Source organism: Vanessa tameamea, chromosome 4 (assembly GCF_037043105.1).
Source record: "Vanessa tameamea isolate UH-Manoa-2023 chromosome 4, ilVanTame1 primary haplotype, whole genome shotgun sequence".
NCBI classification, from domain to species: domain Eukaryota; kingdom Metazoa; phylum Arthropoda; class Insecta; order Lepidoptera; family Nymphalidae; genus Vanessa; species Vanessa tameamea.
This window is the reverse complement of record NC_087312.1, coordinates 7,949,157-7,975,125: the sequence shown is the minus strand read 5'-3', so window position 1 is coordinate 7,975,125 and position 25,969 is coordinate 7,949,157. Positions and strand designations below refer to the sequence as shown.

At 33.7% G+C, this 25,969-nt stretch overlaps 1 protein-coding gene across 4 annotated transcripts; it reads right to left on the bottom strand.

Moving 5' to 3' along the window:
* Positions 1–15: 15 nt before the first annotated feature.
* Salm (spalt major) lies at positions 16–24,703 on the bottom strand. 4 transcript variants are annotated; one of them, XM_026631807.2, is made up of 9 exons: positions 24,443–24,703; positions 14,133–15,902; positions 13,056–13,235; positions 12,695–12,828; positions 3,900–3,995; positions 2,900–3,134; positions 2,263–2,441; positions 1,978–2,145; positions 16–1,889 (listed from the first exon to the last, which is right to left on the bottom strand). In XM_026631807.2, the coding sequence occupies exons 1-9, from the start codon at positions 24,483–24,485 to the stop codon at positions 1,515–1,517; spliced, it is 3,180 nt and encodes a 1,059-aa protein (XP_026487592.1). In that variant the 5' UTR covers positions 24,486–24,703; the 3' UTR covers positions 16–1,514. The 4 variants fall into 4 exon arrangements, with proteins under 4 accessions (XP_026487592.1, XP_064076459.1, XP_064076464.1 ...); XM_064220389.1 differs by lacking the exon at positions 24,443–24,703 and adding an exon at positions 24,244–24,393; XM_064220394.1 differs by lacking the exons at positions 13,056–13,235; positions 24,443–24,703 and adding an exon at positions 24,244–24,394.
* Positions 24,704–25,969: the final 1,266 nt, after the last annotated feature.

Below are 25,969 nucleotides of genomic sequence, written 5' to 3'. Positions count from 1 at the left end.
CAAAAAAGAAAAGAATTATTAGTATAATTGTTTTTTTTTTTTTAAATAATTTGAATACTTTTTGGACATTTACATAAACATTTAATAATTTACAATGATTGTTTATACTGACATGGACATGACACATCATATTCATGGCTAATTCTACTCTAGAACTATTTGCAACTTGAAAATTATAACTCGTAGTGCTATGAGAATTTACTCTATACAACTAAACCGTTCAGAGGCCTATCGCCCCGCAAGCGTCACTTTAATACTAAGAGTGTATGCATGATTTGTAATAATATAAATAATTTAGGAGGACATTTACACATTCATGATGTTGAAATATAAAACATACATCGTCCATTTCTAGCGAACATAATCGTATCTAGTAACATCTCGATTTATCAATTCACTAATCGAAAGCGTCGAAAAATGCATATTTGGAAAGAAACGTTACACCGGGAACAGCGTTATGGCTCAGTCTGATCCGTAGAACTGACAAAAGTATTTCGACTTTATAAATTTCAAACGGCAGTCGCTCACTCTTTACAAAGATATGTCGAAGTATTCTAAAGCAATATAATAGCTATGACTCTAAACACTTACATCTATGTAGACCTCAAATGCAAATACTTTTTTAATTTACATGATATGAATATGTCATTAAACTCTATTACAATTATTAAATATAGTATGTGGAGTACATGGAGCTGCAGAGGCTCGACCCATTTTACTGTGACATTTTATTTCGTTCAATTTGGAAAAATTCTTTGCATAAGGAGACTCGTGGTTGACGTCTGCTTGGGAGTTGACAGCGTACGTTTGTTAACTACGTAAGATTGTTAAAACTATGTAATTTTCTAAAGAATCTCCTCACATTGGAATGTGACTTAGAAAAAAAATCATGCAATGCACGTCGCACTTCAGTTACAAGTATAGTATAAATATAGTATAATTAATTTAATTTCTATTAATAATATTAACTATTCGTTCATTACAGTACTATTATACAGTTTTATATACAATTAAACATATATAGATTTATGAATTTAATTAATTTTTGGGATAATTTATAATAATTTTAGATGTCATAGCACATTAGGTTGCATCCCAGAAAGTAATGCTCCTTGCTGACTCATTCGAAAACTGTCTCAGGTCCTTCGGATGCAGCCTAGTATCGTGCACTATCACAGAGTAATGACATAAACTCGGGACTCGACGAGCCCCCGATTGCCCCAGGCCCGTACTGCATATATATTACCTAAATAATACTATGCGTAATAATGAATCGGTACACAGCGCTACACTCAACACAAAACATTACGTCATCGATCTCGCACGGCGCTCGTTTCGTAATTACATTGTTCATTGTTTTGACGTACCGCGTTTTCTGGACAAAATAAGTATATATTGGTATAAAATTCGTAACGTCGACCGCGACTCGTCGACGACTCCGCATCGGGTGCGCCGGAGAGTCCTACTCGTCTTATGGAATGTGTTCGGATGCTCTAATTTAGGTACCGATGGCTTTAAACGGTGAGGCCCTCCGTGCGTGCGGGCGGTGGCAGCGACGCCAGCGGGTGCGGGTGCGCGTGCGGCGTCGGCGGCGACGTCTGCGCCGCATTGGGCGCATGAGCCGGGAGCGCACCTGTAGCTCTATAGTGCTCTCGTTCACTCTCCTCGCGCATTTGTCGACTGCGTTCGGCCAATTCGCGCCCTCTTTCGGCGAGTTCGCGCATCGCTGCTTGCCTTTCGTCTCCGCCCTCGAGCGAGGGTGGCCTCTCGAGCGGCGACGCGGCTCCCGGCCGTCCCGCTCCGAATGCCCCGAAGCCGAGTAAGCCCGGGAATTTAGCAGCTACACCGTTCTGTCCGGCATTCTGCTGAATGACTGATATCTCGTTCAGCTGTAAATAAAAATAGTTTTGTTACTTTTAGCTTCAAAAATAAATTCGACGAAAGAGATGAGGTCTTCATAAGTAGGACGGTGCTTACCTTTTGTTGCATGCCGTTGAGGAAGGGCGCAGGCAGGTAAGGGTAGAAGAGATCGGGGCGTCGCAGAAGATCGTGCGGCTCATGCAGCGGTCGCGGCGGCAGCTCCAGGGACATACGTCGTCCGCGCCGGGACGCACCACCGCTCCACATGTGTGTGCCCATATGAACCTATAGAAAAAACAATTAAATTTAAATTATTGTCCAACGAAGTGCGGTTGGGTAAGGAAGTCAGATTTGTTTTTGTTTAATAATAAAAATAAAAATATATGCAATGTATATAATTACCTTTAGGTTGCCTTTGGTTGTAAACGCTTTCTGGCAAACTGCACATCGGAATGGCTTGTCGCCGGTGTGGGTGCGCATGTGAATTTGCAGCGCTGAGGAAGAGGAGAAATTTTTACGGCATACTCCGCAGAGGTGCTTGGAGGACTGCGACGGCGGCGGATGGCTCGGAGCAACGGGTACTATTAACAATGGAATTGTAAGTGGTTTTTTGTCTATTAAACTATAATAGTAGCTAGGTGAGGATTGCTTAATGTTGCGAAATATGCTACAAATGGCGTACACACTATTTTGATTCGGACATTTACTATTCACATATAAAATCAAGTAAAATATTGTAAATGTATTAGGCTGAGATCTCCTTTCCTCTCGGAGAAGATTCGGAGCTTATATCACTACACTGCTCCATATACCTACTGCCGGTGGATACACATGTTGCAGACTTCTATACGAGATATAATGCAGGTTTCCTCACGATGTTTTCTTTCAACGTTGATTACGAGTTTAAATAAATAAATTAAGCTCACGAACATTTAGTTGTGCTTGTCTGGGCTTGCATCCGTGAACTAATTATTTTATTAAATCAATAAATAAAAAAAAAAGTAAACATAATCAATTATTATTTAAATAAAATGCTTACCCGTAGGTCTCTTGGGTAGCGGAGGCATGTCGATAGGTGGTGGGTGTGACAAAGGCGGTGGGGGGTGCGCGGGCGGCGATCGCTTTAGGTCCATTTTCTCGGGTGACGATCGCCGGTCCGGACTGGGATCGCGACCTTCCTCGCTGGGAGGTCCGGTCGAACCACTCACGCTTTTATCGAAACCAGGGGGCATGTCTCGAATCTTGTGCGTTAGCATGTGTTGCTTCATATTACCCTGTTAACGAAAATATAAAGGCTATTAAAAATCAATCAAATACAAATTAAAATTATAATAAAAAATACAACAAAGCAAAATTAATCATCTAAAAAAGAATTTATCGGTGTCAGTACATTCGAGATCAAAAAATAATATTGTTTACATAAATATATTTGCAAACTAGTTTGAATTATAATACGAGCTAGTAATTTATAAGGCATTTTTATCGTACTTATAAGTAAAACGACTACCACATCTAGTCATATTCAAGTGTATGTAGATAGTTAATTGCAATACGACCATCTGGGCAATGTGATTAGGGTTAGGGGCCTAGCGTAAACTTCCATAACACGAATTGCAAATAACTCATCAGTTTTAACTTTTCTATATAATTATTCACATGTAATAATATATTCAGGATTATTTATAGCTGTTGTGATTGAATTTGTCAAAGCCTATGATTATGTGACCCTATACTAGGTGGTCGTACCACGGTACACTATGAAATATGACTAGTACGTTGGCTGATAATGGTGTAGGTAATATATAAAATAATTAAGCAATAATATTAAGACAGCACCATTTTGTTTCGATTAAAATAAATCATTAATCTACTTGTATAATTAATGTAATTAAATCAAAAATGTATTTGTCTGAATTTCCGATGGTTTCATGGTTATCGAGGGATAGTGAATCAGTAGATAAAAAAAAAGTTTGTTCGAAACAAAAGGTTATGGGGTTTATAAAATACAGAGTCCACGCTCAGGCGTCACTCTCGCATACCGGGTAGACGAAGGCGTTCCAGAGGTCCAAAGCAGTGGCGTGCGGCGGGCGGGGTGCGCGCGTGCGCCTACCGCACCGGCAACCGCCGCCACTGCTCTGGAACCACAAATACACGCAACATTTACGCACACGCTTACACAATTCAAAAAAAATAAGTCTTTAAATATACACACTCAAATAAAACAATAAAATGATAAAAAGGGGGAAAACACTATATTAGTAATCATTATAGTCTATTATAGGTATTCTAGAAGCGACCTTGGTCGTTATAATTTTTACATACAGACAAATAATATGTTAACACTATACTAATAGGTAAAAAATCCTTATATGATAAATAGTTTAGTTTATAATATATGATTAGTTTTTAAAAGCGACTATTTTGTGTATTCTGTGTAAAAAAAATTAATGAAACTAACAAACGCACTATAGATAGTATTGTCAATAAACGATGCGAACAAAAAGGATATTACAATTATAATTACTAAGTATTACAGCCTACATTTTTTTAGTTTGTATTAAATTATTATATATGAGGATGTACCAATTCGTCATATTATAGACATTTTATGTAAAGAATAAGCTTAATTAAATAAATACCTATACATATAATTTTGCTTTAGTCATATTGATATTCAAACGACGTTATAAATATTTCATAATATTACGTAACTCGACTTTTATATGAAATACTGTAATTTATATACTTATTATTAATTATAATAATATAAACTAAAACCTCGTTCTTTAAAAAAAAAATACACGGGACATATCATTGAATCTATGCATCCATATAATTACATACAAGATTATAAAAATAACAAGCTATCTTGGAGTTAGCATTGATTTTCACATGTATATATTAAATTTATATCATGTGGATTTATAGTTAATGAAAAGGGTAGCCTACTCTTTCGGTAGAATCTAAATTCCGAACCGGTAGCTTTAAATTTAATTTATCTCATTAAATGATGATTTAATTCTAAGATCCAATTTAATTTAAAACATATTTAATTTTAATTTTAAGTCACATGCGAGTGACAGCTGACATAATTGAGGCACATTAGAGCGTCCCTTTTTAATAAAAAAGACTGAGGAAAAGGACTGAGATTTAACGGGAAATATATTTATAAGAATTACTTTTAATTACAATGTCACAGGAATTATGAATCATCAATTAAACTTTTACTATTATATTTATAATAAAAAGCAAATTTCAGATAAACAATTTCAAAGAGTAGGTATTTACGTGCGTAAGATATATTACAGTGCTCAAGTGTGTAAACATAGAAGCACTATATGTCCATGCTTTCCTTGCGGAGGGCAACACGACACGACCGGAACGGAGGTTCATGAGTAACGGATTTACGTGCTTTCCGAGGCACGGGAGCGTAACGTTGTCAACTTTCTACTTCACGCTATAAATAATTTATCCAAATTTCAATCCTAAAAATGTTACTGATCCGATCATAACTTCGAAACTAAAAAATATATCGAGAGAGAAAAATATTATAGATGAGCTAACCTTACAGTCGTATATGATATGTAACATTTGACGTTTCTTACTAGACTTTATTAATAAGTAACATTAACATTTTATCCTCTTGTAAAATTCGTTGGTATCATCTGACGGGCTACTTTAGCACAAATAGAATTGAGCGCGCTTCTCCGGCTTCTCCGTTACACATTTCCGTCCCCATTACTGCCACAGATAGCAGGAAAGCGAGAGGATAGACATCGAAAACTATTTAAACTATAAAAGCGCCGCCAATAATTGGGTCTAAAATATTATATCCCTTTTGGGCGAGTGTTGTGCCTTTTGTGGCAAACGCACCAAACTAACTAGAATACAGCAATTCAAAGTATTGATGTTTAGCGGTAGAATAAATTACGGATAATACCCGCACAGAGGGGTTGTACCAAGCCCTATCGTCGGTAGCGTAATATATTATTCCCTATATTCTACGAACACATCTTTAACATTGTAACTCCAGTATTTTTTTAAAATATCAAATGTCGCTTATAAAATTTGTTTAGTAGGTACGTTTAATTACCTATATTTATCGAATAGCGCAAATACTTAGAAAACATTGTCCGTATATTTGGAGTAATTAAAAATAAATTGAACGTACAAACTTAGAACAGAGTAATTATTTTTTTCCGTACCTAACTTAAATGATGTTTATATATGTATTTAAATTAACTAACTCATTACAATTTTATTTTTATGCCGTTTTGTTTTTTTTTTAATAAAAGAATATTTTGATCTAAGTATAATTTCAGGTTAAGCACTATTGATAACATATAAATGGATATAGTAATTACTGCTTACGCTCGAGTCTACTATCTCAGGAAATTATTGCGATGTAGGTTTTTAAATATATAATTTCATCCAAACTATAACTTTATAAACATGTTAAGATACAATATCACATGACTACCTAAGAATATCTATATTATAATGCACTTGTTTGCTCAATTGGTCTTAAAAATTGCGTTAAATATTGTAAATCAGACATAAGCATTATTTACCGTATGATAAATGTTATTAATTAACGTTTTATTGTACATAAATAATAATAAGCATTTGTATTGGTTTATAAAAGAGGACGCGACAAGTTAATTTGATATAATATAAGTTACGAGTAGCTTATAAAAGATTTCTCAATAGATTTTATATGTAGATTTTAAGGTTGAAGAAAGTATTTCTTTTATTTGATCTGATTCTATGTTCATGCATTATAGCCCAAGGGAAATGATATCGTAGTGTTTATTTGTAAAGGCTTTAAATTTTAGAAAATATAATTGAATTTCGGATACTGATAAACGTAAAATTAAACAATACCGTTTAAGCTAAATCACAGGGAGAATAAAGGTGTAAATGTTATTCGCAATTTGATTCAATAGACCGGCTCAGAAGATTCGAATAATCGATATAGTTCACCGCGTGAACTTTCGGTGTAGATGCCAATGCCGGTAACACTTATTGTAATTTTAAATGTGCTTGTAAGGTTCTATTCGCACCGTGCAACTTGTTTTCTTATACATATTACAGCTGATTTGCTACGTATTTAGTCGGCTAACACGGTCGGAAAGCAAGCACTTTTTTAATGTTTATTTATAAAACATTTATAGCATTTTATTGTTGGCGGTATTTAAATTATAATCTATTTTCAAATCTTTTGGTGTTCCTTATAGTTGCAATATTTGTGTAATAAATTGTTTGTTAGCTTGGAATAAAGTAAATGTGGACTGGCGTATTGGGTCGGCTTCGCGCTGCTAGAATAAAAATTTTTGACGTTGCGTGTGGGACGACATTATTAATCCAGTCGTATCCAGCCGTTATCAGCCACCGCTAATAGGTACATTGTACCGTGAGTCCTAAGTCATTTTTCCATATATTTTTTAAAGTATTAAACGAACGACTATTCCTAATTCTGATATTTGAAGATAATTATTGAATTATATACGGAAAGCATTTAAAAATTCTTTAGGTATTTAATGAGAAGTTAAATTAAAGTCATTACAAAGTTCCTCCTATTTCACTAATTACTACTCTTACAAAAGGTATGCAACTATAAAAGGTATCCAGTAATTTGTCATTATACCTATTGGCAGGATGCAGTTCAAATAAAGACATTAAACAATAACAAGTAAGTCGGATCTTTAAGCTTAGCATTTCTTTAGAATAACAATACTGAACGAATAGAAGACAAATCGAATTTTTTTTTTTTAGTATAATGTTGTCTAATTAGCATTTTATGCCAGAGACAATTAAAATTATTTTATTCGCTAATTTATGCAATGATTGCTTAAAGGTATATCAATTTTAAAACCCAGTTTATTTATTATAAACAGCTTACAAAATATTTTATAATAGAAACATTAATTGTATTTAGATCGATTACGATTATCTGTACGCGTCTTCTTTATACTAATAAATAGGTAGTTAGCTATTTTTCCTCCTACCTATATTTTTTATCACAAGTTTTTTAAAGAGTCTCTTCGAAATATCAATTAATATAATTCCACGAAGTGTTCGATAATAGACGGAAGAGTAAGTTTCAAAGCGCTATTGTAATTTAATTGAAAATGATAGTCATAAATTAAAATGTATTGTGGTCTGGTGCCGAGTAAAAAACCGTTGAAAAAATATCAAATACTTAAAAATGAATTATATGAGTATATATCATGTTCAATATGTTTACTGTATTAAAAATTAAATTTTACACTGCCAACTGATTTTAGCCGTGCATATTATTTAAAAGTATTTGGATGGGTTCCTAAAAAAAATGATGTATTTTTTTGAATTATTAGGTACAATTTTGAATCGTTTTCCCTTACGCTAGCTGTCACCCAGCGGGCATACAAACTCACAAATCGTAACTCAGACCTTAGACGTTTTTACGTGTTTTAAGTATCTATATATTTTGATTCAAAATATTATATCAGCATTATTTATACAAAATTATTTTTTTAAGCGTAATGGCATTAAATACTAAAATGGAGATATCCAAGGTTTAAATCAGATTAACCACGTATAGGTACAGCCGTGAGTTAATTAAAAACTTGATCATATTAAAAATAGTAAACTAACAATAATTATTATAATAGTTAGTTTTTGTTAAAATTGTTCTTGTTATGATTTTGATATTAACTCCTGGTTGACGTTGTATAGAACGTTTTTTTTTTTTCATTTTTAATGTTTACATTTGTGTCCAGAATAAAAATATATTCTTCTTCCGACGGTACCAGGGGTAGTAACGCGAGGTTAGGCAATGGTCTTAAACTCTTAATAAACGGATAAACATATTAATTACTATCTAGTTAAAAACAATCTTTTATTTTGAAGTTTTATTGATTTTAACTTGTGCCGCGATAAGTTTGAAAAATAATATTGATAAATAAAATAAATTATAGCGTTTAATACTTTGATGTCGAGGTTATATTGTTAGTTAATGTTGTAAGTTCGTATAAAGTTCTATGTTTACCTATAATTTTTTATCCGTTTCATTATTATATTTATACATTAATAATAATATAAAGTAGGCATATAATATCTCAGTGGTGCCTTGTGTGGCTGTCTGGCAGTATACAGTGCCTTACTTATAATATGGTAGTAGATCGGGTAAAAAAGTTTAACAAACCGGAGTTAAAAATAAGTTATTGAGCTAGTAGAGTGATATATTGGAATAGATCAGCCGCTCCAAGTTCCAGGTACTAAAACAGTTAACTACAATTTTCAGCGAAGAATTAAACGTTTTAAGAAATATATGATTGGTGGGTTTAAAGCTTCAACTAGGAATATATACTTCAATCTATTAATCATTAATCTCTATCTGAACTCTGATAAAAGTCCAGTTGATTTCATTTGCTATGGTTGGTCCTATGCCTGATCTTACTCTAGTTGAGTTCGGTTGCCGGCCTTTCAGATTATGAGTGTATATACATCAGTACGCATAAAAGCAGTTAAGTCTTTGACATTGGTCGCCGTGATGAATTTGGCATCAAATATAAACTGTTATACATAATAATTCTTAACATATAAAAGTGTTTACAAATAAATGCATATTTTACGTATTTTAATCCGTTTACTTTATTATATTCGAAATACATTTCACTTACGATCACCAGAATTATCTACGCAACGTAATTCCTAAGCGTCTCAATAAAATGATCGGTTAGCGAGGTTAGTGCAATAACAATTCTTTAGCTATAGTATTGACTATAGTTTAATCTGGACATTAGGAAGTTCAAATCGATACTACAAGTCGGCAATATTTTAAATAATTAAAAGTTATGTTTTGGTACTAACGAGTAATGTGTGTGTGTGTAAAAGGCAAAATAAAAATCACTTGAGTTTTAATTGATATATCGTCGACAGATATTGGTAGTAAAAATATAATGACAAAATATTTATTAATATTATAAAGTTAATTGTAGTCAATTCAATGAGTAATAGAACATTTAAATACAAACGCGGCGCCGTCATAAATAACCTATATTTTATTGATAAGAGACCCTAACTAAGCATGGTCACTTTCAGAAACTTACGAAAAATGTTATTTTATCAAGCATAAATAATCTTTTTATGACGAGAAGCGTAGGTAAAGGCTCAAGGATTTATAAGCAATAAATATTTTACGACATGAATTAATATTCCGATCGTTTTCCGTGACGTTGTTTTTATGAGTTATCATTTTTGTGGCGACGATGGACCGCGACGCAAACGCAGCTTCACTTGCTTGAAATATTGGTCGAACTGATTATAAAACCTGAATTGCCATAAAAATAAGAGATATCCTTTTAACAACCTTCATGTATTGTATAAAATATTGAATTAATTATTTAAGTGGATCTCGAGTTGCTTTATTCTTCAAATATTTGATTATAAGTAGACAGGGCTCACATTGTTCGGATTTCTTTTACAATACCGCCCGTTGCGTCGTATGGTTTCAAAACGTTCAGAAATGCTTTGGATCAGCTGTCACGTGACATGTCAAGTTGAACGATATATAAAGATCCATAAATATAACGGAGTCGATTTTATAACAATATTTATTAAGTTTAACATTAAGAAGTTCATATATATTCTCGATAAAGCGAAGCGAAGAAACAAAAGCACACGATGGTTATAAGGCAGAGGAACTTATAACCTCAAAGTAAAAGAACTCCTCTCTCGTTAAGAAGAATGAATCGGAGGTTATTGCAACGTGTTGCTTCTCCACCAGGTAATATACAAGCGGTTCAGTTTCTTTCGATGCATGCACAAGTAGGTATACGAGTTTCATCATGATTGCTAGGAATGTAACGCGCAACGCACGGCCCATGTGTACGTTTTCTGTCTATTGAGCCATTTTGGACAATTTTTTTGGCTTTAATTAATTATTTTAGATTATATATTCACTATCCCTAGGTCCTAATATTATAATTGCGAAAGCAATGGTGAACTGTTTGACGCGATTTCATGCGAGAGACATTTTGCAGGCCAGAGAGTGATACAATTTTTTTATCTGTACTTATATGTAAGCTAAAGAGTTTGTTTCAGTTCCTTAATCTCAGCATCTCCGTGTCCGATTTAAACAAATATTTTTGCATTAGATAGCCCATTTATTGAAAATTATATCATCCTGACATAACCCACGGGGGTATGTATGCTATAAATATAAAATATTAGATATTAAAATATTTACTTATAAACTTATAATTCCGCATTTGTAAATTCTATGGAAACGTAATCAGGTATTGTTTTGTTATGACCAAGCATTACAATATATCGTCTAAATAATATCCAATTTTAACAAACAATGCTTCGTAGCAAATTCTCGTAAGTTGTATTTCTCCTTGCGTCAAATATGCCTGCATCGGCAGTAAATCAGCGAAAGCCGTGCGATGTGAGCATCGAGTAGTTTGTTACTTAAGACTTAAATAGACATTTAAGAAAGTCGTTTAAAGGACTTATCCACCATTTAAGGTTAATGCGAGGAATATGTAGACAGGGGGAACAGAGACAGCTAAGATACATAAACATTCATATAAAAAAAAACTTTATCTTTGCTTATACCTGCTTTCTAAGAATCAAGTATTTATAATATGCATGTAGAAATATCTAAGCATGTCGCTAATTAAACTACCTAAGGATTTATATTTATAAAATGAAAATATAAAATAAGAAGCCAGTCGAAGAAATTGTTGGTGACTTAAGTTTGACGTTTAGTCACGTAATATTTATTTCGTAACCATTTGAACACATCAAGGAATATAATCAACAAGATATATATGGTTAAATATTTTATTTTTAATGACTTATAATTACAATTGCGATTTTGATCCTTTGGCACATTAGCGTTAATGTTCGGATATAAGTATTCTAAACTTATCTCGATTTTTATAACTGATATATCTGTATTTAATGTATGTATATATATTAATTGTTGCATTATTATCCAATCTAAGTATATATTATTTGTGCATCCGAAATTTCAAGTATCTAATTCATCAGGAAATTATTAAAAAACAATTATAAACCTTTTTTTATTATATTAGAACCTTTACGAATATTCGAATATTGCATAAAACAAACCTTTGTACAGTATTAAACAGTATAAAAAAGATAAGTAATTAGTTAATACGTACATGTAATGTACATATTTTTAAATAAATTATAAAAATATTTTTAATGAAATGATTACATTAATTATATTTGCATTTAATTTGTTATTGAATTAGCACATATAATGATTTAGTGTACGTAATATTTTCTAGCCAAATTGTCAGAACGCGCAGAGAAAGACAACTGCTAAAACTTATGCGAACTAGAAGCGTCAACTAGGGACTTGTAATTACAGTCTGCAAAATTAATGTACAGAAACTTAGATGAAATGAAACCAGAACATAAAGTTCTTCACTCTACAAGCAACTTGCTTTTCGATGTCTCGTAAACTTGCGAGGGTCACGATAAACCAAACGAGTTGAAAGTTGACTTCAGAGTTTTAATATATTATTTGATTATTGTAGTATAGGTTTACGTATTTTATTTTCTATGTTTCGAAGTAATCTACATGCTATAAGGTATTGAATAATTGGTTAAAATTAGTAAAAATGTTGTAAAAGCGTAGATGTGTCGCTATTTGTGTAACAATAAAATATAAACTGGCAACGAGCCAGAAACATTCGATCGGAGCTCATACTAAGGAGCAAGACTGCTACACTGTTATCATTATACCGGCCGAATACACACTCATTACAAAATATAGTCATATTAAAGAATAAATTGTTTATGAAAATGTTCAAACCTTTGTCGAGAAGCCTCTATCACAGACGGTACACTTGAAAGGGCGTTCTTTGGTGTGGCTGCGATAGTGGATCTCCAACGCGGAGTTGCAGGCGAACGTCTTGTAGCAGATGGTACACGTTGTGTTGCCACGCACTGCATACAAATAAATCGACTGCTCATTGCTACTATTAAAGTCCGAACATAAATACATTTAGTATTTTCAATGTTTAGGTAAATTCCAGGGAATAACTAATTTATTGCATATATCTAGCGCCCGGTATGAGGGGTATTATTAGATTAAAAAGTATTAGGAAATCATGAGGGAGGGGAAAAGCGGACGACCGGGGCGGACGTATATATAAGATCCCGCTATCGCATACCTGCGGGAGGGAAAGCAAGTCCTAGTGGGCTGAAGGGTGATCCACCGAGAGCACCGAGCGCAGCAAGGGGCGTAGGTGGTGAAGGCAGCGGCGAATGTTGTGGCAGCCGTGGCGGCGTCGACAGCACCGACGGCGATGGCGACGGTGGCGAGGCTCGCGCACTCCGCCCGCTCTCCGAACCTGTCGCCGATGGGAGGGAAGCCGTTGTGGTGATGGTTTTTACTTCGCATTCGGACGCCGAGGCGCAGACGGAGAGCGGCGAAGTTCGACGATCTTTTATATCTGGGTCGTCGTCGAACTCCCGAGAAGCGGGCTCGCGCTCGTCCCGGCCGCTCTCATCGTCGGTTCCGCGGGAGTCCGCCCTTCGGTCGCCGGGAGTGGACGGGGTGGGGAATATTGGCGGAGGGATGGTGTGGTAAGAATTGAAATCAGTCATTTCTGACACATTGGTAAAGGTCTGACTATTGCTCGTTTCACAAAGTTGGTTTTGATCGTAAGGTAGAGTGCATCGTTCGCCCGTGTGAAGGCGGATATGTTGATGTAACATCGATATTTCTGCAAATTTCTTATGGCATACAGGACATTGGTGTAATAATTGCGAGGGAGGTTTTATACGATGGACACCCATATGAGTTTTTAAATTGCCCTTCGTAGTAAAGGCACGACCGCACAATTTACACCTGAAAGGCCTTTCCCCAGTGTGAGTTCGGTAGTGCATCTGTAAAGCACTTTTACAAGATAAGACGCGATGACATACAATACACTCGTTGGGATCAGTAACTTTGTTATCAATATTATCTACTAACTGTTGTAATTTTGACGTTTCTGAAGTTTTAGTAATTTCAATTAAACTCTCCCAGGAGTTGTCATTACTTCCAGGACGCGGTAAAAGTGAATTATAAAATATAGGATCACGAGTTATGTCACTGTCTATTATGCTGTTGGGATTACTTTGGAAAGGTGTAAGACATCCAGATGAGACGCTGCTTGGTGGGGAATTTGGAAATAGTGGATATGAAGGAAAAGTACGTAGTCCCGTTGCTATTGAAATTGGTCCAGATATCGATGAATTCTTACTTGATAAATTCTCCGGTTGATCTGGATCAGGCTTGACGTGCGGACTTTCTCTGCCAATTTGATCTTCGTTGCTGTATTTTGAGTCCATGCTGCAGTCGTCATAGGGAGATGTTGAGGGGTATCGGTCTTGTTCAGCATCTTGCCCTCCATCATTTTCTTCAGGTTCCCGTTTAGGCGATATATGATCAGTCTCTTCAAAACTAGAATCTCGTTGAATTTCTTCATCCTGTGGTTCAGATTTAAACATTTCTGACGAAGGTCGAGGCGGGCTCGGAATTGAAGGTTTGCTAAGGTCAGCCGGAACGTCTTGTTCTTCTCGCATGCCAAATAGTGGATGATGTGGTAGTGGTTTATCACCAAGTGGGCGAGGTGGCAGTAAGTCATGGTGTGGCGGCCTGTATAATGGCAAGTTTGGAGGAAAAGGAGCTGGCGCACCCGGAGGGAACTGTAGTGGATGAGGAGGCATTCCTGGAATCGGTCCCGGTGATAGTTGTGCTAAGAGTGGTGGGTGATATTTGTCCAAATGTTCCGGTACTGGATTAGGATTCATCTTGACGTGAGGAAATTTCGCAGTATGCCTTTGGAAATGTACCTTAAGATTTCCTTTAGTCGTAAATCGAGAACCACAAACGTTGCACTTAAAAGGTCTCTCTCCTGTGTGAGAACGAATATGGATTTGAAGTGCAGAGTCACTACCAAAAACTTTTCCACAGTATCGACAGCGATGTTTGAAGAAAGGTTCGTTGCGGCCCCCACTTTTTCCATCGTATGGTGACATTTTTCCTGATTTTCGGAAGGCTAGTTCATCGGCAAGATTGTTAGCTAGAAGACCTTGTGACGCATTGTCGAGTACTTCTTGTGCTCGTTTTTGAAGCATTTCTAGTGTATTTGGTTCATTAAGGGACGGTGGAGGATCGTTATTAGTGATGATCGAAGATGCTAACGAGGAAGATATAGAACTATAAGGTGGGTGTGACATCATAGGTGGTGATGAGGTCGGAATTTTCGGAATAGATAGAGGCTCTGATTTAGGCGTAAGATGTGTAGTATGAGTTGAGGGCAAGTTTTGGCTAGTTGGAGGAGCAGGTTCGACAGGAGAGGGCTCCCGTGGCGGACGCGGCGGTGACGGAGATCGGGCCGGTGTTGAAGGCGAATTTTGTTCCGGTTCACACGGTGGCGGACTGGCAGGTTGATCGTCTTTTCTTCGAGTTAACGATAATTGATTTTGAAGTTGGCGTATTAACTGCAGCTGAAATACTTGCTGGTGTTGCAGAGTAAACAATGTGCTCTGTAGAACTGCGAGTTCATGTAAAGCGGCTTCATTGTTAGCATTATTAGCCATTGCGGTTGCAGCAAATTGTGCCACGGCAACTTTTGTATTTTGTAAAGCTTCTAAGGTTACGTGACCTGCCACGGGAAAGGGAAGACCCACCGGAGGCACGTCAGCTTCAGGTACTTCTGCCTCACCATCATCGAGGCTATTATTATTTTCTGCATCTTGTCGATGCCTTCTTACTTGTTCTAATCGCTTATTAGGTCCATCCATTTCTTCATCTCCTGATACAACCATATCCTCAGGGTCGGAGTGCATCCTCTCTTCACCCATTTGCATGGCTTTCTCATCGCAAACTCTCTTGTGATACAAAAAATCGTGTAGATTTTCGAATTGTTCTTGACATCGAGGGCACATATGTGCCTCGGGTCGTCCACGTGCTTCATTGTGTAGAGCATGGCCAATATCCTCTTCTGAACAGGATCCCGAACTTTCACCTAGAACAAAATATTCCCGTGTTAGTATACAATAGATGGTAAACCAAAACAACGTAAGTAGATTTTGCCAATTTCGAATTTAATTTCTTTAATGTAAAGGTAACAATTTACAATAATTGTTTAAAATTCAAAAATAATTTATATGTTCAAATATACTTTTACAGTTTCGAATTGTATAACATACAATTGGTGTTATAAATATTAAGACATTAAAGTAATTAAATTTTGAAAGCGGCAGTGATTAAAATACACACACAGCGTGACTAAACTTATTTGGTTCATGGCATTTTTATGTGAAATAATATTTAATGGTAAAGACGTTATTATCTGCTGTTTTAGAAAATATAAAACATTGGATATAAATTAAACAATAAAAAAACTTTTAGATAACAAAATATGTTAAAAATTATCGTTAAATTAGATAAAATATGTAGGTAACATTATAGTTATAATAGTATTATAGCCTTGTGTATTATTATAATCGTCTGAAAACTAGTCCGCATACGTTCGCACTGCTAATCTACGCAGCTAATTCTGCAAAGACATGTATTTTTAATTCAATTTATTTAAAATAGACTATTTCATTGAGAACACGGAAATTATATGCAATTAAATAACTCAATTAATGTGTCAAAAAAAGGATAGATTAAAACAGTGATGTTATCTTTAAAGTTCTATCTACACATCACTAGATGTCGCTGCTCTATGTGTTGTGACTTAAAATCATTTCATGTTAAAATATCAATTCTATAGCACAAATAATATGATTGTTTTAAAAATATTTTTACGTAAAGATTAGTAAGTCCTATGGATATTGAGCATTTATTTAAATTTTTCTATTTAATATATTGAACGGAATCAAATAATTTTAAAGTTAAATGAGCTTGGTCTTAATAGAATATATTATACTTAAGTATGAATAGATTTTTACGAGAAACTTTAACAAGTAGTTAAGCACTTAAATTAATCTACTTACTTTTAACTATTAAGTCTTATGTACTTCAATACACATTGAATAATATAACTGTTTAATTAATACCTGCATAGGTATGTAAATATTTAAGTATATTAATTTCTAATGGTAAATTCCACTCAAGGCGTATTAATTATACATAATTTTAACAATAGGTACACCTGAAATTATAAGGTGTTGGTAACTTGTTAGTTTATTAAAATAATTATTTATCAGCTTATGAATATTAATATTTGAATACTATTTGACTTATAAATATAAAATGGTGCTATCGGAAAATTTTAATTTTATAATTATTTATAAATTAATGAAATAATTTTACCCATAATAAGTATAAAAATACTTCAAGTAAATTTTTTTGTAACTGTTGATAATGAAGTTATGTGTTCATTTTTGTAAAAATATCATCCCATGTGCCTGTTTACTTCAAAAATGAAACTTCAACCACCTTACTCCTTTTTGTTCGAACTATAAATGGTTAAAAAATTTTTACAGGAACGAAACCACTGTTTAAAAACAAAAGTTTATGCAAATAAAATGTACTTAAGTAAAATTATCCAATATGATGATTAAAGTAAATAATTAAATATTTATTTGTTAATTATTTAAATGCTTTCGTTTTTGCCTAACGAAGTCGACCAATTAAATAAATCTTGTAAAAAGACTAAATATTCATCAACTTGGGTCGAATACCTACTTCTAGTACATTGTTATATTGTATCGGAACCATTGTTATAAGAGAAACTATCAACTTCTTGATATGATTACGCTTTTTGAAGGCTTTTTTAGTATTTCAATGTTTAGTAGTTAAAATTTCAACTAAACAGATACTATTTTAGAAAATCAATAAAAAATAGCTAAGAATGAAGTTAATATATATTTTTATACAAAACCAGAAAACTATTTTATTTATTACATACTTACTAAATTTTTGCTTTGACTCAATGAATTAATTAAAAATTAAAAAAGATTTCGTTTTATTGATATTGTTAAGACAATATCAATAAAACATATCTTTAAATTTAAATAAAAATTAAACGAGAGATTATTTACGAATTTGTGTCGATGGTAAGATATTTTCGTAGGTGCTCATTGGCCGTAGTCATGTCAAGCGTTTAGCCTCATTATAGATTGCACCTCCACCGATAGTATGTTTGCATAATTAGTCAAATGAAGAAAAAACATGCTGACTATTTTGTTACCTAGTTGAGTTACAGAAATATTTATAAGTATACCTACAGAAGCAATGTTTTGCATTCGTAAATCTTTATTAATATTAATTTTAAAAAAATACATCAATGTCAAAAGTCCACACGATGACGGATTGTTTTATGATTTTTTATATATTAGAGTCGATAGTTACAGTTTTTATAATTACCTGCAATAGAATCAAAGATCAAATGATCAAAGATACACTTAGATATATTTTATACGTCATCAAAGATATACTTATTTAAGTATTACTAATACATATATAGGTATATTTGTACTTAATAATTGGAACAGAGAACGAAAAATATATAAATCCTTACAAACAATAATTATGTTAGTTAACTTCAAGCTCTCTTCATGTTCTCTTAAATAAGTGTATTTTACGTTTTGTTATAAATTTTCGATAAATATATTATAAAAGTGTAAATAGGTACACAGAAATACTTTAGAGTAGATACCAAATATATCTTTGATGTACAAAACTATTCTCGTTAACAGATGTAGTAATACCTACGGCTTGTATTTTCAAATAAATCTTTCTTATGATAATTCGTTATTTGGTCCATCAAATACTAACATTGAATGAGTTATATCAGTGTGTAGGTTATAAATAAAGGTGTATAAATACCTACATTTATTTAATGATTATAACGCTGTATGAAATCAATATTGATTACGACACCAATGACCATTTAGACTACTAGACTCGGATAACTTAACTAATCTAGAAACACCTTTTACGATGCTGGGTTTATGCAAAAAAGTAGTCGTCTTATGTAAATCACAAGTAAATCTATCAGGCACAATTTTTTATCATCGAATACATAAGGTTAACTATTTCAAATTATTTCTCGTACTAAATATTTTAATTACAGATATCATTTGATATATTATTATTGGTTTATATATTATCATCTCATTGATTTACGAATTTTCTATTAGAATGTTTTGTAAAACATAATATTTTGTATTAGTATTGAATCGAATTGTGTAGAATGATCGAATCCTAGCGTAAGTTCAGATTAGACTTACAAGTCAAACGGCTGTCTATTCGCTCACAAAGACCATTAAATTATTATTGGGATACAATATTTTTTATTAGTGATGATCGTGCTTATTTGGTGTCATTAGTAGCGTTAGGCGACTTAAAGTAAAATATATAAATTAGACTATAATTGTTAAGTTTATTTAATTGAAACGCCGATAATTCAACGTGGAGGGGCGTGTCTTCATGAATGAATAAATCTATACATCGAAACATTGATTAGCGGGCCTTTAAAATTGATATCTCTCTTTCTGTCACCATTGCTTTGACACTCGAAAGAAGAAGACAGCATTGTTTAACTAATCACTCCCTGAATAACATTTATCGGTGAAGCCGTAAATCTTTATTTAATAATAGCGCCGCACTCGTCTACACTGATTCGGAATGAAAAACTTCGGACCTGAGAAAAACCGACGAAAAAAACTCAGCGGATTTTTTTCTTCTCAAAGAATAATAACGATTTACAATAAGCTTGATAAAATATTTTCATTTTAAATGGCCTGGAGGCGATCATTTCTGCGGAAAGACTTAAGATATTTTTTAATAGCAAGCTTTTGTCACGCAGACATTAAGGAAACATAATGAAACAAAATTAAATTTTGTTTCCACATAAAATCGAAAACTTCATTTTCTCTTCCATATAATGTTGCCATTATTATGAAACAAAAAAATGTTTTAAACAATAATAATAGTTCTATAAAATTCAACGTTAAAGATCCTTTGATAACTTAATACTGAAAGCCACAGAGTGGTTCGGTTATATAAACATAGGCGGAACGATTTAACACACGTAAACGACCGCAAAACAAGCCTTTAATAAAAATACTATTGCATATTTGGCTCCTATCATGTACTTGTTTGAAGATGTCGTTATGAATTGAATGCCTATTGATTTGATCTAATTGATTCAACCAATACAAGAATACATTCTATGTAATCAATTATAAGATGAAGAAATGTATAGGTACATAAGCAAAAGTTAAGTCTGTTTGTGTTGCTGATATTGATTATTTAATTTTTAATCTAAAACTTTAAATATTGATTAGTTTAGATGTTGCCCTTCGGTTAGATGTATATTAATTAAATATATATAAATGTATTTTCGTTGCAAGGTTTGTCTTGCTTTGTATCGTTAAGATTCCAAGTAATATTAACAACAATTGAATAATTAATGTTAAACTATATAACTTTGAATAATTACGTCAGCGTTACTCAAAAGAAAGAATAATTAACTAAATAATAATAGGAACGAATGTCATAGCAGTGCGTTCGCGACATTTTTCATTTTTTTGTCATAGTTACCTATATTGATTTATTTTAGTCTACGGAGAACTGTTTTGTTTTTCCGAAAAGCTTAGAAACTTTGGTAGGATATATATATTAAAATGAATATATTTATCTTCGATAACCATAGTGATCTAAGAGTCGATAATTATTACAATAAAATTCAATGACTTTTTGTTTAAGAAGGATAAATTATATTGTTGCGGTGCAGTGTCATCAAATGCACAGGTGTTTTCTACGTGGTAATTGCTCGTAGATAATATTTTAATCAAGTAGGTAGGTACCTAAACAGAATGCTATTTGAAATAAATTAAATTTACCGACTCTGTTATTTTATTATTATATACATATTTAATAGTTGTTTACGAAATAACTGACGTACCTACCCGTTTATAAGAATTTCGTTCAAGTAAACTATAAAAATATTTTTTTTCTCGTGGAATGTTTTTATCGCGGACGTTTTCAATTAAACAACTACGAAACAAAATATTCTAAGTATTTAATATCTATATGTATTTTTTAATTTAATTGTATATTAAACGTATTTATGTTTATCGCCGAAAACGACTCAAAATTTTACTTCATATTTCAAATATTGCTTCTATCAACTAAGTCATTATTAACATTACATTTTATAAATTGGAATGGATGACATTTTATAATCATTTCACAATATATGTAAGGACGTAAATACATTTAAAGATAAGCGGTAACATTAGAACTAAACGAATACATCTTTCAATAGTTATTACGAAGAAAATAACTTATTTATAAGTAATATTTGAGTGTCTCGTATTTATAATGGATTGTTTATTAAAAATTCATGTTACCTATTATCAAGTAAGTATATTATATTCAATGTGACTGAAATCTATTTAACCTTTGGTATTGGGGCAACACTAATCATCCATTGTTACAATTCATAAGTTGTGGATAGGTAAAAATACTTATCAGTTTTACCTTTTCTATTTATTTTAAAATCGATTTTTTAGTAACGACTGCGACATATTTTTCCAATTAATTACATGTTAACTTTATTGGGTTAAAGTTATTTCCATATATTCAATAGATTCTTGAATTTTCTTCAATCACTTTCGGTGTTATAGCGTTCGTGATGATTCGAAAGTGCTTCTATGAGCACATTTGAATAAAGAATATTTTTATTCGATTACATATCATTCGATTTATACATTTAAATAACTTTAAATGGTGCAAGGATTTAGATGGCTGCAATATATGTGTTTTTTTTTTCTAGTTAAGTGATAACATACATACATATAATGTTTTGTTATATAAACTACAGAGTATATAATGCATAGATAAAACGTACGGCGGTTTATAAGAGTTGTACTTTGATTGTAAGCTTGTGTAGAATTACCTCTGTGTTCGTCTGTTTGTCTGTGTGTGTACTTACATTGTATCTATATAGGTACTTGCCTACATTTGTATGGGTTAAGTTAAGCAAAAGTTATAAAAAATATCCATTAAATGCAAATTAGTTAAATAGAATATCAATAAGAAGGCTGTTTATATTTTACTTATGAAAATAAAAAACAATATACTATATATATATATAAAATTGCGTTTTTTTTTTAATTTAAGTACATATTTTATAATTTATAATAAAATTGCACTAATGATGGTCGGTAAATAATTCAATACAAAGCACGATGACCACCGTAGTCTCATACTTATAGTCTTGAAACAAACCACTATTGAGTTGGTGATATGTTATTTAAATGTCAATATAAAAGTATTTAGAAATATAAGTAAATACAAGCCTAACTTTATTAAATTTTTCAATCTGTTGACATAAATACGTTAACAGCGTTGATTTTCCAACTTTCACCGCCGAACGTAGAGACAGCGTTACGTTATCTTTATGTACCTACCTAAAAACATTTCGATGTCGCATTTAAAAGTAAAATTTCAAATTTTACGATTGATAAATGCCCTTTTCGAAGTAGCGGTTCGAATGTTTACATCGAATTCAAACAGAAAGTGAACGTTGACAACAAAACATTCATAATAATCCGGGATTATCTTGCGGTAAGGGCTTAAATGTCTCATTTGTTGCGAGATACCGGTGCGGTTAATGCTTAGTTTGTAAGATGGAGGATTAGAGGTGTCTATTTGTCGCAATTTGGCTTTGAGCTTTGTTCGGCGAGCGGAGTGCGGCCGTATCAAAAGCTCCAGCCCGCTCCGCCCGCGTCGACGCGCGTTTACGCAGAAATACATAAAAACTGCCATTGCGTTAATCCCGGACGAGCATGCCGCCGATAAATATTCAATACCATGCGATATTTAATTTTAAATCGGTAGCAAAAATATCCAATGTGCTCATTCGGACATACAAAAATTTCGAAAATAAACACTCAACAGTAATAATATCCATTTCAACATTTTTATAGTTTTTTGATTTTGAAATCGAAAATTAATTAATTTCTTTAACACAAAATATATAACATACAGTATGAATTGTATGTTTTTAAATAAGTACCTAAATAAATTAACTTAATTGCTAAACGAATGAACCTGGTTTAGAATTTTAAATGGAAGATAATTAATCTACTTTCGGAAAGTATATTATTAATATTAGGTATAAATACATATAACTCAGTGCGAATTATTATTCATCATTCAAGGCAAATGAACGCAAATAATCAAAGGCTTCATATTTCATTTTAATACGAAATAGAACCGGCTTCCGAACGAGTTCTATAACATTACAATCGGACAAACAAAGTCTGATTGCTTAAGTATATTTCATACAGAATATGATTAGGCAGGTCGTTTCAATCGTTAGTAGATAAAACATTTCTTAATAATTTATAGAACGCTCATAAAACAGTGTAGCCGTTAGATTAATAAAGTTTGACGGCTTGTCATTCTACTAATATAGAGCCACTTAAAAGCTTTTAAAATAATATGTTACTTAACCGTCGCTTGCGTTAAACTGAGCTTTATATATATAATAGAAAAGCTTAAAATAGTCTGTTTGTTTACATTCATATTATTTTTTTCGATATTTAAATCAATGTTAAGTAAATACAAGACAACAATAAAATTTTGTTGTGTGTTTTATATTTACAATCAATTTGGTTTCGTAACAAGAAGAAGAAGAAATGAAAATAATAAGTTTTATTATAACTCGCTCTAAGAGAACATTTATATATGAAGTATGTGTTTTCGAAGGGAAAGACCTCGAAGTATCTTTATCATCCTCAATATATGAAGGTTACAAGAATATATCAAGTCCATGAATAATTAATTGATAGGAATTCCAATGTTAAGTGCACTTTTATGTTTATTAACAATTAAATGTGATAATATTAAACAAGGAATCCGTCTACAAAAACCCAAATAGTTTTTTTTTTCGAACAAAAAACTAATTATTGAAATGATTTTCTAATTTTCATTACACAAACTTTTAAGTCAATATTAAAAATGTTATAAGACATTAGGTACTTTTAGTTCACGACAAAATAATACCTGTATGTATGTTCATTTTAATGCAAAAGATACCAAATTGACACAGACACAGTTATTATCAAGTTCATTCAAGTCACTAAAATGCAAAGTTGAATATGAAACTTGTAACAAATCAAATACGATTTGTTTCCAATTGATATATCCTTGTTTTGTCTGTTTTATTAATCTCTTAGAAGTTATAAATGGAGACACATTTTTGAATATTTTAGCTCCGTTTGTGCAAGTCTAGATCATAGATGAGCCGTCCCTACGCGTAAGCACACTACACCTACCTACCGCCACATTTCCACATAAAGCTCAGGGTTGTGTTGTGTATCACTGCACTGTTTACTCACCGCGTTGAGAGCGAATTTTAGTGCTCACTTTTTTATTAATGCCAAATTTAATTTGGGTTATCCGAATCATTTCCGCGTCGGTTAAACTAAAACATTTCTATCATCACGTCGGCGATCCCGACTCCATCTGATCGCACACTCTACAACGACGTCGAGTGGGATGTGCTGTGGAAGTTTGTCGTAGAGGAATAGTAAGTACCGATGGAGACGCGTCGGACGCAGGCGGGCTTCACGCGCGGCATGATGAGTCGCGCTGGCGGCTCAGGGCCGGCGCATGGCAAGGGCGGCGTCGCGGCGGCCGAGCGCTCGCCCTCGGCGTCGACTGTTCAGCGGTCGGGGTTCACTCGCGCGGAGCCTTTACTCGGCTCGTTCGACTTGCGGACTCGGAGAGCGGAGCGTACACAGAGTGCGGCCGGCCGCACTTCTCGCCATCTGAAGCGGGACTGAGCGCGAGGCGGCGGCGGGCGGCGGGCGGCCGCGCGCGCGCGCACCAGGTATACGGTTATGACAGGGAGGCGGGGCCGCGCTCGGCTCATAAATCAAACTTCGCCCATTCGCACGCGCTGCACGGGACCCCCTCTCCATATTCCATATTCGGGGCGGGGCATATTTTCATAATCATAACGCCTCATATTTATAAGTGATATGTGGCCAAGCTCGGCGCCCGGCGCCACGAGGCGGCGGTGGGCGGCACTGACGCCCGCTAGATGGCGGTCGCCACTCGCCCCGTGAAGCCTCCCACATTCGCTAATTGAAGCTACACTTTGTAAGTTATAATCCTTTGTTTGTCAATTGATACATGACTTTTTATTATGAGAAAAAAATATTGTCTTATCAGAACTTTTCTTTGAATGTGTTTTGCTAGTAGCTTATCAACAGTGCTATTCCAACTTTACTTAACTTGTGTTTATTTTTATCAGTTAGCATGATTTCAATTAAAAGTAGGTAGGTGTCTACTGCGTACCATAAGCTATCTCAACATCCGGGGCGATATTAACTAAATCCAAATTGATTTGCTTTCATAGTAATTTCGTATATAAAAAAAAAAAACATTAATTAAGTTTGATAAATGGGTTCTCAAAGTAAAAAATATTTAAATAAAACCGACTTTCCTGGGTGATACCCGGATACCCGGACTCCTCATACCCGCTTTATAATAAAAACGAACCGAATCGAATCCTTCGACATTGACATCCGTAACTAGATGCATTCGATCAACCGATTTAATTTTAAAAACAGCGCGTTCGTTATCAGAAAGCGGAGGCCGGGAGCCGTGTCGAGTGTTTTGTGTGTTTTAAATTAAATAGTAGCGATATACGGCGCGTAGGGCCCGGACTCCGGACGCCGGCCGAGACTGATATGAATGTGATCAAAGTAATTTAGCCAAATCTGCCAGTCACCGCGCCCCGCCAGCGAGCTTGCACCGCACGAGACGCCCCGGCGAGCCTTGTCCGGACTAAGCAGCGTTAACGCTTTTTAATGTGATCAGTTGTAGCTTAGTTGCTGCAATAAAAAATATGGTAATCGGTTTTACTTTAAATTAGGGAGGTACCTAAGTGTAAAAAAATAAATGTTTAAGTTGGTAATTACCTATTTTATTTTTTATTTAAGTTACTTAATAGAACTTTGACAGTTTGCCTCATAAAATATTTCTTATCTTGTTTATTGCATTTCGTTATTAAGCCTAGTGTTTAGAGCTAGTTTACCTTAACCGAAGATTGTGGGT